Source organism: Glandiceps talaboti, chromosome 2 (assembly GCF_964340395.1).
Source record: "Glandiceps talaboti chromosome 2, keGlaTala1.1, whole genome shotgun sequence".
In the NCBI taxonomy this organism is placed as follows: Eukaryota; Metazoa; Hemichordata; class Enteropneusta; family Spengelidae; genus Glandiceps; species Glandiceps talaboti.
In genome coordinates, this window is record NC_135550.1 from 33,071,574 (window position 1) to 33,086,502 (window position 14,929).

The 14,929-nt window shown below is 38.3% G+C and overlaps 1 protein-coding gene across 1 annotated transcript; it reads left to right on the plus strand.

Moving 5' to 3' along the window:
- Nucleotides 1-652: 652 nt before the first annotated feature.
- On the plus strand, nucleotides 653-14,425 carry LOC144453267 (spermatogenesis-defective protein 39 homolog). The gene is made up of 16 exons (XM_078144541.1): nucleotides 653-663; nucleotides 2,999-3,118; nucleotides 3,956-4,091; nucleotides 5,140-5,293; nucleotides 5,982-6,031; nucleotides 7,198-7,289; nucleotides 8,131-8,292; nucleotides 8,694-8,830; nucleotides 9,630-9,657; nucleotides 9,967-10,040; nucleotides 10,535-10,625; nucleotides 10,987-11,121; nucleotides 12,721-12,852; nucleotides 13,156-13,242; nucleotides 13,469-13,663; nucleotides 14,256-14,425. Exons 1-16 carry the CDS (start codon nucleotides 661-663, stop codon nucleotides 14,274-14,276), a joined length of 1,617 nt encoding a protein of 538 aa, XP_078000667.1. The 5' UTR covers nucleotides 653-660; the 3' UTR covers nucleotides 14,277-14,425.
- The last annotated feature ends 504 nt before the right edge of the window (nucleotides 14,426-14,929 follow it).

A 14,929-nucleotide genomic window follows, 5' to 3' on the forward strand; every position in this document is an offset into this window, starting at 1 on the left:
TTTCTACTGTAAAATCAATGTGAAACAGCATAGACGAGATTCGTTTTTGTAACTAATATAAATTGCTATAACTATATACATAACTATATATATATAAGACCATGAACTATACATTTTTGTGGCTAATATATTGCGGTATATTGATAAGTTGATTTTCTGTTTTTTTTCTGTTCTTATTCTGCCTAAGATTGATGAATAAGAGTCAGTGAGTCCATTACGCAACAACAGGGTGTAACAGTTACTAGAGTTTTATAAACCCGCAACGCCAACAGAAGTACAATTCAGTAATGTAAATTTATGATATTTACATTTTAATACTAATTAATCAATCTTCAATAAATAGACAAAGTTCGCAAAAAGTTACATGAAGGACTGACTGTAATGGAATGCATCAGTGAGTCATGTTTGATGATAGTCAAAGGCACTCGAATCAATGTGTATGATTTAAAAAAATGTATAGTGAATAACAATAATACATTATTTCCGAAATCATACAGATTGATTAGAGTGCCTGTGATCTCGGGGCTCTTACACGACACCATCCAGACGAGAGGTCTCGTAGGCAGAGCCCCATGTGGCGAGCGTCTGGGTAACCGAAACTAGTGATGACGGGATCTATTTTCCCGTGATGCATTCAGAAACAAGATGGCGGCCTCCTGGATGGTTCGTATTACATGTACTCTGCGTTATTCTTTCACATTTGCGGCATTTTAGATGTACAAGAACCCTTACAGAGTCGCAAATGTCCCTGAACTAGGAAAATCGACGATTTTCAAAGGATGATATTTAGTGTTGTTGTCAGTGATAATTCGTGAAGTTTCAAGTAGGACAACCGGTCGCTGCCATCATGTAAACATTGCATATCGTACACACCCATATTGTCTCAAAGACTGATCGTATTGGTGTACTCATAACTTCTCACCTTCTCTGGGCCAATATCCCTCAGGGATAAATTGGGGCAATGGTTCATTCACACCGTGGAAGTATGAGGGGAGACTGTCTCCATGTTTACACCTCCCCTACTAGCTAAACTGTATAAACAAACACTAACTAACACCTGTGTGGAATCCCACCACTCATGATCATCCCTTCATAGTTCTAAGTTTTGTACATGCACTACAAACCTCTATTATTTTCTTTCCAGTGAGGAGGTTTGGTGATGATGATGATGATAGGGAATAAGAAGGGAAATTTTACATAAGTTGATCTGTTATTGTTGACAAGATCAAACGATTGGCATCAACAGTTATGCTCTGGAACTGTGATAGTATTAAGATAAATGTTGTTGAACAGTTGAACAATTCTACTGATGAGTGCTTGTAGTTAGCCATTTCAACTTATATACACATAATGGCCTGTGACAAACATAATTTTCACTCACTTTTTGTTGCCAGCAAATGTGTTGTAAAATTGTCTTGTCAAAATGTTTCTTTGATATTTGTAATCTTAGTCTGGATGCCAACGGGGTTTCTATATAACCAAACCACGTCTGGTGACTGTGTTATTGGTTAGAATTTTGTGATTGATTAACAAAGACATGGTGTTAATGACTGTGTGGGTGGCTGTGGATCAATTTTAAATTGCATCTCATGCATCTCAGGACTGCTAGAGTGATGACTTTGACTGTGAGTGGAGGTGTAAATGGTGTATTGTATACTATTAGACACTAGACTGTGAGTGGAGGTGTAAATGGTAATGATATTGTATACACTAGACTGTGAGTGGAGGTGTAAATGGTAATGATATACAGTATAGGAACTAGACTATTATAACCTTTGAATGGCTAAAGTCACAATTTAAAAGACACTGTTTGAAATTACAATGTACATGTATTTTGTGAAGAGCTGTAAGTTGTATTACAGACACAGTGACTAGCAAACCATGGCATCTATGTTGTATTACAGACAGTGACTAGCAAACCATGGCATCTATGTAGTATTACAGACACAGTGACAAGCAACCCATGGCATCTATGTAGTATTACAGACACAGTGACTAGCAACCCATGGCATCTATGTAGTATTACAGACACAGTGACTAGCAAACCATGGCATCTATGTAGTATTACAGACACAGTGACTAGCAAACCATGGCATCTATGTTGTATTACAGACACAGTGACAAGCAACCCATGGCATCTATGTAGTATTACAGACACAGTGACAAGCAACCCATGGCATCTATGTAGTATTACAGACACAGTGACTAGCAACCCATGGTATCTATGTAGTATTGCAGACACAGTGACTAGCAACCCATGGCATCTATGTAGTATTACAGACACAGTGACAAGCAACCCATGGTATCTATGTTGTATTACAGACACAGTGACAAGCAACCCATGGCATCTATCTTGTCTTACAGACACAGTGACTAGCAACCCATGGCATCTATGTAGTATTACAGACACAGTGACTAGCAACCCATGGCATCTATGTAGTATTACAGACACAGTGACTAGCAACCCATGGTATCTATGTTGTATTACAGACACAGTGACTAGCAACCCATGGCATCTATGTAGTATTACAGACACAGTGACTAGCAACCCATGGTATCTATGTAGTATTACAGACACAGTGACTAGCAAACCATGGCATCTATGTAGTATTACAGACACAGTGACTAGCAACCCATGGCATCTATGTAGTATTACAGACACGGTGACTAGCAACCCATGGCATCTACATGTATGTTGTATTACAGACAGTGACTAGCAACCCATGGCATCTATGTAGTATTACAGACACAGTGACTAGCAACCCATGGCATCTATCTTGTATTACAGACACAGTGACTAGCAACCCATGGTATCTATGTAGTATTGCAGACACAGTGACTAGCAACCCATGGTATCTATGTAGTATTACAGATACAGTGACTAGCAACCCATGGTATCTCTGATTGGCATGATAATGTTGTATTGATGTGGTTTGAACAGAGATGGAATAGTTACTACCTAAATAATCCTCTCCTATTTGTTGATTTGATGTTTCAGTCTGGTTCTCGCAAACCGTCTGAAGAGGATGAGGATTACTGGGCTCAGACAAGCAAGAAAACCCTTACCAACCCATTTGACTTTGAAGATGATGTGACTGACTTTAAAGACGATGAAGTGGTCAGTAAATTGATCAATTATTTAGCATAAAAAGATTCATGTTGTCAGCATGAATTGTCTAGAATTGTACAAGATGTTGTGTAATTCAAACTATTGTTCAGGAATGATGACACAGGAATGATCTTTACTAATCACAAGATGATTATTTCAGTCATATAGCAGTAAGATACTAGTTAGTGCTGGTTAGTAAAGTGTACTAGTTAGTGTTGGTTAGTAAAATGTTCTGGTTAGTATTAACACACTAGTTAGTCACTGCTGGTTAATAAAAGGTGCTAATTAGTCACTGCTAGTTAATAAAAGGTGCTAATTAGTCACTGCTAGTTAATAAAAGGTACTAATTAGTCACTGCTAGTTAATAAAAGGTACTAATTAGTCACTGCTAGTTAATAAAAGGTACTAATTAGTCACTGCTGGTTAATAAAAGGTACTAATTAGTCACTGCTAGTTAATAAAAGGTACTAATTAGTCACTGCTAGTTAATCTAATTAGTGCTGGTTAGTAAAAGGGCTGGATGGTGCTCTAGAGTTGTACACCTCATAATATCAGAATGATTACATCAAAAGACATTTACCATCCACCTGGTACTACTGTAAAACCCTGTCAAAATTTACCAACATATATACTCTTGTAACCAGATCTATAACATTTTACCTCAGTCCTTATGTTGTTCAGTTTCACCAGGTTTTGACCAAAATTGTGATGAAAATATCACTGGATTGAATTTATGATATTGATTATGCTGCAATATTAGCAACATACTATAATGTCATCAATAATACCCAATATTGGTAAACTTAGAGTTGTTTTTGAAACTCTATTTTCACCCTCATTTTGTAGAGTGGTTGGTTGACTGTGAGCAGACAAAAGGAAGCCAGTGAGTTGTCAAGGACTATGAGGGAACAAGTGAAAAATATGGGTGATGATGATGTGGACTCAATAGATGTCTTATCATGGGATGGAAAGAAGACGGGAGGTTTGTATATAGTGTATAAGTTTGTAGAACTAGTAACAGTACAGTGAGAATTTGGATAGAAGAGATGATCAGATTACAAAATGTCATTGGGTATGACTTACAGCCTAGAAGGGATGATCAGATTACAAAATGTCATTGGGTATGACTTACAGCCTAGAAGGGATGATCAGATTACAAAATGTCATTGGGTATGACTTACAGCCTAGAAGGGATGATCAGATTACAAAATGTCATTGGGTATGACTTACAGCCTAGAAGGGATGATCAGATTACAAAATGTCATTGGGTATGACTTACAGCCTAGAAGGGATGATCAGATTACAAAATATCATTGGGTATGACTTACAGCCTAGAAGGGATGATCAGATTACAAAATATCATTGGGTATGACTTACAGCCTAGAAGGGATGATCAGATTACAAAATGTCATTGGGTATGACTTACAGCCTAGAAGGGATGATCAGATTACAAAATGTCATTGGGTATGACTTACAGCCTAGAAGGGATGATCAGATTACAAAATGTCATTGGGTATGACTTACAGCCTAGAAGGGATGATCAGATTACAAAATATCATTGGGTATGACTTACAGCCTAGAAGGGATGATCAGATTACAAAATGTCATTGGGTATGACTTACAGCCTAGAAGGGATGATCAGATTACAAAATGTCATTGGGTATGACTTACAGCCTAGAAGGGATGGTCAGATTACAAAATGTCATTGGGTATGACTTACAGCCTAGAAGGGATGATCAGATTACAAAATGTCATTGGGTATGACTTACAGCCTAGAAGGGATGATCAGATTACAAAATATCATTGGGTATGACTTACAGCCTAGAAGGGATGATCAGATTACAAAATATCATTGGGTATGACTTACAGCCTACAAATGGAAAGAATTTATGAAGAATTGCTGGCAAAGTATTTCTCTTGATTTGCTGTATTACATTTGGATTGTTTCAAATATGATATTCTGTTTTACATCATGTTCAAAAAGATGAGGTCATCACTTCCATGTGTTTATTAACATGTTTGCACTATAGAAATTAAATCAGCGAGATTCAGACCAGATAGCACAACAGGAAAACAGACAAGCAGTGTTAAAATCATGCCAGTGTCATCAAACATGTCCAATTCCAGTTACCCTACCAGAGAATTATCAGTTGGGTACTCCAGAGCACCACCCAATCAAGGTAGGTTTTACTATATTTAATGTAATGTCATCACTCTGAGTTGAGATTACAGTTTGACATGAGATACTGTTTCTGTCAATCATAGGTACAGAGTATTTGTGGTCATCCAATGAACATTTGATTGATACAGGCAAGTACATTACTGTCATTGTATGCCACTAAAGGGTCGATGCATGTTATGGTATGCATGTGGCATTCAAGACTTTGACCACTTTTGATAGATACAGGAAACAATATGGTGTTGAATTGTAAAAGTTTGATGGTTGGTACATTGTTCTAGCATTGTGTGGCATTTTGGAAATTAAACTATTGTTGGTAGTTATAACACCCTGTTATCAATACAACATGTCTTTTACTAACATCAAGTCGGAATCTTTCTAGTTATCAATAGAATACATGTGACTTCCTTCATGTAACTTTTAATAATAACCACTAATCTAGTAATATAAATGTTTTGTGTTTCTCTGTCTTCACTTTGCAAATCCAACCAACTCTGGATATTCTAAATCTCTCATGTTATGACAATAGATATCAATAGATATACTAACTCTTGTTACTGTCACTGTTCGATGTGGATGAATTGTTGCATTACCTCATTTGACTTGCCATATACATACACATCAAACAATAACATACAGAACAATCAGTCAAGGATTCTTTATGATTCTGTCTTCATGGTTTGCAGGTAGTAGCATCAAATCTGGAGTTGCTTTTTCAAGAGAACCATCATCTATAGAAGGCGGTAAGTAAGTGTTACCTATAGCATTGACAAGTGATCACTATCTGCTGAGCACAGACAACACTGTTTTTTCTGTGTTTGTAGGCAATGATAGGGATGAATCAATAATAAAGACTCACACTTTAACAATATATTTGAATAACTACATATGCTGTCACCAAAAAATGAATGCCTTCTTCCACCGCCACCACCGCCACCGCCGCCGCCGCCGCCGCCGCCGCCGCCGCCGCCGCCGCCGCCGCCGCCGCCGCCGCCGCCGCCGCCGCCGCCGCCGCCGCCGCCGCCGCCGCCGCCGCCGCCGCCGCCGCCGCCGCCGCCGCCGCCGCCGCCGCCGCCGCCGCCGCCGCCGCCGCCGCCGCCGCCGCCGCCGCCGCCGCCGCCGCCGCCGCCGCCGCCGCCGCCGCCGCCGCCGCCGCCGCCGCCGCCGCCGCCGCCGCCGCCGCCGCCGCCGCCGCCGCCGCCGCCGCCGCCGCCGCCGCCGCCGCCGCCGCCGCCGCCGCCGCCGCCGCCGCCGCCGCCGCCGCCGCCGCCGCCGCCGCCGCCGCCGCCGCCGCCGCCGCCGCCGCCGCCGCCGCCGCCGCCGCCGCCGCCGCCGCCACCACCACCACCACCCCCCCACCCCACCCCACCCCACCACCACCACCACCACCACCACCACCACCACCACCACCACCACCACCACCCCCCCACCCCACCCCACCCCACCACCACCACCACCACCACCACCACCACCACCACCACCACCACCACCACCGCCGCCGCCGCCGCCGCCGCCGCCGCCGCCGCCGCCGCCGCCGCCGCCGCCACCACCACCACCACCACCACCACCACCACCACCACCACCACCACCACCACCACCACCACCACCACCACCACCACCCCCCCCACCCCACCCCACCCCACCACCACCACCACCACCACCCCCCCCCACCCCACCCCACCCCACCACCACCACCACCACCACCACCACCACCACCACCACCACCACATATGATAAATGAGCATGTGAACTAGAAACAGAAACAAACCATCAAATCAAGGATGTGAATTTGTTAAACTGTTCACAGTTAATAAAACATTGTCTAAAAAGTCATAAAAATACAAAACATTTCTTGAAGAGATTCATAGCAACCATAAAGTTACCAAGTACATTGTATTTTGCCTTTCAGCCGTTACTTCGTCAGCTCCACGCAAAAAGATCACTGCCACTGAATTTTCTAAATTGGAATCTCAGGTCCATTTATTACAGAGAAGCTTGGATGTAAGTTTTCATTGGACTCGACTCTAATTAGTTGTATGAGATGTGTTACAATAGTACTATTGGTATAAAGACTATGTATTAAATGTGGTGGATTTGTATATTTAAATAAATGCCATACAACTACTGATACACTACAACTGCAAAACTCACCAATTTTGTCATAGAACAATTTAATGTCTGAATTGTGCTTGCAAATAAAGTTCTTCCTACAATAGAGGACAGAGGATCATATGAAGAGATTTGCATATTGTGTATTAATATCATAGCTTGGATAGGGAACCCCAATAAAATGCTACAGGAAGAAAGGGAACCTTAATAAAATGCTACAGGAAAATAGGGAACCCAATAAAATGCTACAGGAAGAAAGGGAACCCCAATAAAATGGTACAGGAAGATAGGGAACCCAATAAAATGGTACAGGAAGATAGGGAACCCCAATAAAAGGGTACAGGAAAATAGGGAACCCAATAAAATGCTACAGGAAGAAAGGGAACCCCAATAAAATGGTACAGGAAGATAAGGAACCCCGATAAAAGGCTATAGGAAGACAGGGAACCCCCAATAAAAGGCTACAGGAAATAGGGAACCAATAAAATGCTGCAGGAAGGTTTACAACCAGTGAGGATATTGTGTCTACAATAGGTATTGTCATACATAGTCTGTTATAATCTTTGTATCAAGGGGATTCTATATGTAATGTCAAACTTAGCATAGTAGGATGTATTCCTGTATCATTAACAATTACAATTCCATTTGTTTTACACAGAAATTTTATCACTTTTAGTAAATCATTATTCAAGTTGAAATTGTGACTTTTTAAAAAAACTTTTCTTCTTTATAGTCAGCTCAACGAGACAGGTGGACAACTCTTCCCCCAGAAGACACTGTCAAAAGACTTATTCGTGGTGAACCCTGCTCACTGGAGATGCACAGATCACTAACAAACAAACTTGCTCTGCTGGACGCAGCTGTTGCAATGCATGATGGGAATTCAATTATTGCAGTAAGTCATCTTGGATTTGTTTGTTATTTAAATAGAAAGGTTAGTGTTGAATGTCAGGTGAAAAGGTTAGATAAACAGTCAATTTAGTAGGACATACTTTGAGAAGTAATTGATTTTTCATCAGGTGCAACTTTCTGTCATTATGGTGCAGTCTTGTAGTAAGACCATGCTCAGAAGGTTACAGAACCAAAAAACAAAGGTTGAAAGTACCTCTGTTTACAGTCCCTATGGAGTACAGACCTCAGGTCTATGACCTATATGGTCACTTTTAAAGTTAGCACAATTTCCTGAGGGTGTAACAGCTAGACTAATCATGATATTACTTGTTATGCAGCCTTTCACCATTGATAAGTATGATTGAAATTTGATGTTTGAATGAAATGCCTTCTTTTCTCTTCAAGGTTGTATTATTTTTGAAAAACACACTAAAGAAACCATTGTTCATTAAAGAATTACAAGCAAGGGAGGATGCTATGAACCACTATCTGTACTACTTAAAATGTCATTATGAGTTCACAGAGTTGGCAGACGTCTTAAGGTGAGAATTACTAGTTAACATGAGTTCACAGAGTTGGCAGACGTCCTAAGGTAAGAATTACTAGTTAACATGAGTTCACAGAGTTGGCAGACGTCCTAAGGTGAGAATTACTAGTTAACATGAGTTCACAGAGTTGGCAGACGTCCTAAGGTAAGAATTACTAGTTAACATGAGTTCACAGAGTTGGCAGACGTCCTAAGGTAAGAATTACTAGTTAACATGAGTTCACAGAGTTGGCAGACGTCCTAAGGTAAGAATTACTAATTAACATGTCATTATGAGTTCACAGAGTTGGCAGACTTCCTGAGGTAAGAATGACTAATTAACAGGTTATTATGAGTTCACAGAATTGGCAGACGTCCTAAGGTGAGAATTACTAGTTAACATGAGTTCACAGAGTTGGCAGATGTCCTAAGGTAAGAATTACTAGTTAACATGAGTTCACAGAGTTGGCAGACGTCCTAAGGTAAGAATTACTAGTGAACAAATCATTATCAGTTTACAAAGATAGCAGGCATTCTAAGGTCACAATCTCTTTTAAATTCAAATCTAATCTTCTGAAAAGTTCAGATAGCTTACTTCCAAAGATCAGATACAGATATTGATATTAAGGAGAATTTGAAAGACTGGATTTCAATCATGTAAAGATAAAGACAAAGTCAAAGTCAAGATAACTGTGAAATGGAAATTTAAAATAGCAAGCATATACAAATATGATCATTTGAGGAATATATCAACACAGCAAGTAATGTGTAGCGCAGATCTTAAAATGGCAAATATTTTCTCTGTCTCTCTATAGAATTATTAACAAAGTCGAGGAAGTTTCTGTGAGTATACATATACTGTTTTTCTCATTTTCACTGAGAAGTCATATACTACTAATAAAAAATAAAAAATATCTCCATCTTGAATATTAGACTAAACTTTGAAATAGTTAACCATGTAAAAAATGAACCTAAAGTTTAGGTTTTACTCTTTGTCTATAAAGAGTACTCAAACAAATTGTATGTTCTTGTGTTTGAACTTTGAACTTTGAACTTTTATGACCTGATGACCTGACAATGACGTGTGGATGACTGTGCTTCTTTGATCTCTCCTTTGAAATATCACCTTGATTATTTTTCCTTTTTCTCCAGATGTTGAAATACAAGCAGGTGTTAGGACAAAAGCAACCTGCTGATAGACTTAGAAGTTTACAAACTTGCCTAAGGTATGAGTGCTAGCATAGATTTGTTTACATATTGTATGTTTGCCAATACATCTGACATATAGAGACAGAATTGTCATTAATTCAAATATTCCTATTTCCCTGTAAGTGTTTACTATTAATATCTGTATGTGTTGAAGAAAAAAGTATTTGGAAATGACGTAAGAAAAGATGTATTCTAAGAATCTGAAGCATTTTAGTAAAGATCAAGGTTAGATTGCTCAAATACAATGGCAAACATTCAGAATTATAGTGGTATTTTTGACCAAATGTTGAGTCTGTCCTAAGGTTAATTGTTTGTGTAAAGAGAATGAAGAAAGATTCCTTGAATTGAAAAGTGTCTTAGAAATATTATATCTCGCCAATTTTAACGTGATGCATGTGAAAAATATACAGGTGAATTCATGATGCATTCATGCATATACACACTAACTCATCACAATCACACTAGACTTGATTCAAGACTTGTTCTACTACTGATCTGTGTTTTTGTGTAGGGGTCAATTTAAAGAGCATTGGGGTCTAGCTGAACCAACTGAATATGTAGAAGACCATTGTGCACTATTAGAAAGGCAGATAGCTATAGAGGTAATATATCTGTGATGGCTATATTGTGATGTTGTATGACTTGAATATGGACATCTTTGTATTTTGGAAATTTGTGTCGATGTACGAAATACCATGAATTATATAATGTGTTATTGGATTGTATATTGAGGTTTTGGAAGTGGAACTCTCCAAATACAGTATGTTATGATATTTTTTTTTTTGCTGTTATTGGTTGATAAGGGTGTAATAGTATGGATGAATCAACCAGCAATCATGGTACAATGTTGACATCGTGATACTGGTATTATGTAATACCACACAAGGAGAAGCCTCAATTTGTATCCAGATGTACTGGTTGTCTGTGTACTATTCAAATTTATAATATTTTCATCTGTTTCAGCAAGGAGATTCTCGAATGGAGAAGGAAGCTAGAATGGGAATTTTCAAACAATATCCAAGATCAACAGCACTTCCATTTTTACCTGTAATAACAACATTATTTTATTGTTGTATATACCATTATGATAATCCCCAGGTAAGTACACATAGAAGTGTCATGATATGATGTCTTATAATCCCCAGGTATGTACACATAGAGGTGTCATGATATGATGTCTTATAATCCCCAGGTAAGTACACATAGAAGTGTCATGATATGATGTCTTATAATCCCCAGGTAAGTACACATAGAGGTGTCATGATATGACATCTTATAATCCCCAGGTATATACACATAGAGGTGTCATGATATGATGTCTTATAATCCCCGGTATGTACACATAGAGGTGTCATGATATGATGTCTTATAATCCCCAGGTATGTACACATAGAGGTGTCATGATATGATGTCTTATAATCCCCAGGTAAGTACACATAGAGGTGTCATGATATGATGTCTTATAATCCCCAGGTATGTACACATAGATGTGTCATGATATGATGTCTTATAATCCCCAGGTAAGTACACATAGAGGTGTCATGATATGATGTCTTATAATCCCCAGGTAAGTACACATAGAGGTGTCGTGATGTGATGTCTTATAATCCCCAGGTAAGTACACATAGAGGTGTCATGATATGATGTCTTATAATTCCCAGGTAAGTACACATAGAGGTGTCGTGATATGATGTCTTATAATCCCCAGGTAAGTACACATAGAGGTGTCATGATATGATGTCTTATAATTCCCAGGTAAGTACACATAGAGGTGTCGTGATATGATGTCTTATAATCCCCAGGTAAGTACACATAGAGGTGTCATGATATGATGTCTTATAATTCCCAGGTAAGTACACATAGAGGTGTCATGATATGATGTCTTACAATTCTAGCCAATCTCCCACCAACAGTAGGAGGTTGATATTACTGTACAAAATATCTTTTGAAGAATATATTGTTCGTGGTTCGAAGGAGTCCAAACTCCCACTCGGCATCTGATTCAAAGAACACACAAAAAGGGATAAGGCCACTGGAGTTAGGAACCACTGCAGCAAGACTGGCCACAATGTGTCCCGGGATAACATCATGGTTTTTAGCCAGAGAACAGGACTGGTTAAGACACAAAGTAAAGGAAGCCATTTACATTAGACAGAGAAGACATATCATGAACAGGGCTACCAAGGATACCAACTACCATCAATATATTTACGGACATATTATTCCACCAGTTCAGAGATAAACATTAACGCTGCATAATTAAATCATTGCGTGATCAAGGTCCGTAGTAGATGGATCAAAACATCACATTCATTTCCACTTACAATGTAACATTCCAAAGTAACTATATTGTACTTTCCCAAACTATCTTTTATCACTACAGGACTGAAGAATTAATTATTGTACTGAATGAATGTCTTTCAGTTGATAATATATAAACACTTATATAAATTAGTAAACCATCTTCAGTGAGAAAACTGAAATTTGTACATGTATGTATGTGTATGGTGAAGCGTACATGAATTCAGTTAACCATCAAACAACTACAGCAACATATTATCATCTGACCTGATTGGTTCTTTAGCTAATTTAACTCTGTATCATCTGACCTGATTGGTTCTTTAGCTAATTTTAGACGTAGGTGATTATATTGTGATACATTAATTATATGTTATTATTTGACCTTTGACCTTACAGAATTCCATTGCGAGTCCCTTTTCAATCAAGAGAGATTTTAAACTATCGGAAAATCAATTTTTGTATACAGCACTTACATCCAGAAGTAAACTGCAAAAATGGAGTGACATTGAAACACTGCTTACAGGCAAGGTATGTTTCGGAAAAACAACTAATTTGTTGTCAACCAATGGTATAGAAAAATAATCGCTTCCAACAACTGTCATTTTCACAAATATGTTCATCTCCCATAAACATGAGCAAAACTCTTGTCAAAAAAACTTGGAGAGGGAAAACATTTCTCCTAAAATGTGAGTTTTAAATAAAAAAAACCCACAAACCGCAGAGTACAATATCAGCTTAAACAATGCAAGGCGTACTACACTTAGTTATAACACTGTCTTTCTCTTTTATGAGTAGTATAACAAATTTATTTTTATCCTTCATATACTATAGGGTTGGTTTGGTAAAATGAAAATGAAAGCCAGTATAGGCTTTGACAAAGTTGTTGACATTCTGAACAAAATGCATGCACCTCCAGAGGTAAGTGAACACCAATCCAAAATGATTGTTTGTACATGGATCATTAGATTTACCACTTGTAGTAGTGCAGAGTACATGACAATATCAATACAAATTGACACTATGTGAAATATTATTCAATTGATCTATGTCTTGAGACAACAGATCAAATATACAAAAAGTGATAACTGTTTGTCTTATTCATTACAGTAGTTGTCAAACTGCACTTCATTTTGTTTCTATTTAGGTGCTTGACAGGTATTTACAACACATTGATGACACAGATCTGAGGTTATCCATAGCAGCCAAACTGAATTGTCATAATACAGTCATAGATACATTGCTTCAACTCAAAGATAGACAACAACTTATGAAATATGGCTCCAAGTTGCACTTCAATAGTGCAGAAAGAATCAGATTAGATACAATACTTAGAAATACGGTAAGATATACAAAATTTTAATTCTTACATGAATATTTTACTGTCTGCTTTCAATTTTCAGTGATTGACAGCTGTCATTCAGTTTTATTTACAATGACTGACTATTGCGAGCCACGCTTGTTGTTTATATGTTTGATATTTTACCTTTCTTATCAGCATATCAGTCTACTTTCAATCACAGACAAGTAAAACACAGATTAGCAATGGGTATTATTGCAAGGTGTTAATAGGGGGATTACGAGCTTGATCATTGTCTCAGTAGGCTGCAAGGCTCTCCTTTGTTTTAAACATATGCCGAAAGTTATTGAGTGACATGTGAGTTGCTCTTCGGGAACCATCGGTGTTTGTTTTCTATAGCAACACTATGTCATCAGTAAAGGTCAAAAGTTTGAATAAAGATGTGTTTAAAATGTTTAGTCCTAATCCGATCTGGATTATAGTCCTAATCTGATGTGGACTATAAAGATGGGTTTAAAATTCTCAGTAAGATACCCAAAGTAAGACAAGAAGTGTTTTACTCAATACAAATGTACTGTAAATGATTTCTCTAATGTATGAGTTTAGTTAATTATAGAAATATTTCTCATTTCAGAATAACAAATGGAAGAATTGAAGTTTCTCGGGATCTTAGATATGGAGTTACAAAGCAGCTATTTTTAAGAAGGCAGTACACACTAATTTCATATTTATGGTGGAAACTTCCTTTCAAAAACTGATCAGGGATAGGTAGTGGTTGCTGGATATCACAGAGATTGTACTGAGGCATTTCATGATTGATGTAGTGTCTGGTGCTTTCCTGTATTAAAACTGATCATAGAATTTGAGTATGTAAAACTCAATGAAATATGAAACTGACAACATTTTGTACAATTTTTAAATTTGATGCAAGAGGAATTTAAACCAGTCGTAACTGAGGTTGTTGTTTTTTTCAATTAGACAACCAACAAAAATTCACTGATAATTGTTTAAAATACCAATAATCAGACATTACTCATGTTAATAAGTAGTACAGTAATAAGTTGAAATAATGAGTCCTAGGGGGAGCTGATGTTTGAATGCTGATCCAAAGATCAATTTGATTGGCTATATTGCACAATAGTATGTTTACCAACAGGGGATTCAACACTATTCTGGGTGTACAATATATTTACCCACAGGGGATTCAACACTATTCTGGGTGTACAATATGTCTACCCACAGGGGATTCAACACTATTCTGGGTGTACAATATATTTACCCACAGGGGATTCAACACTTCTGGGTGTA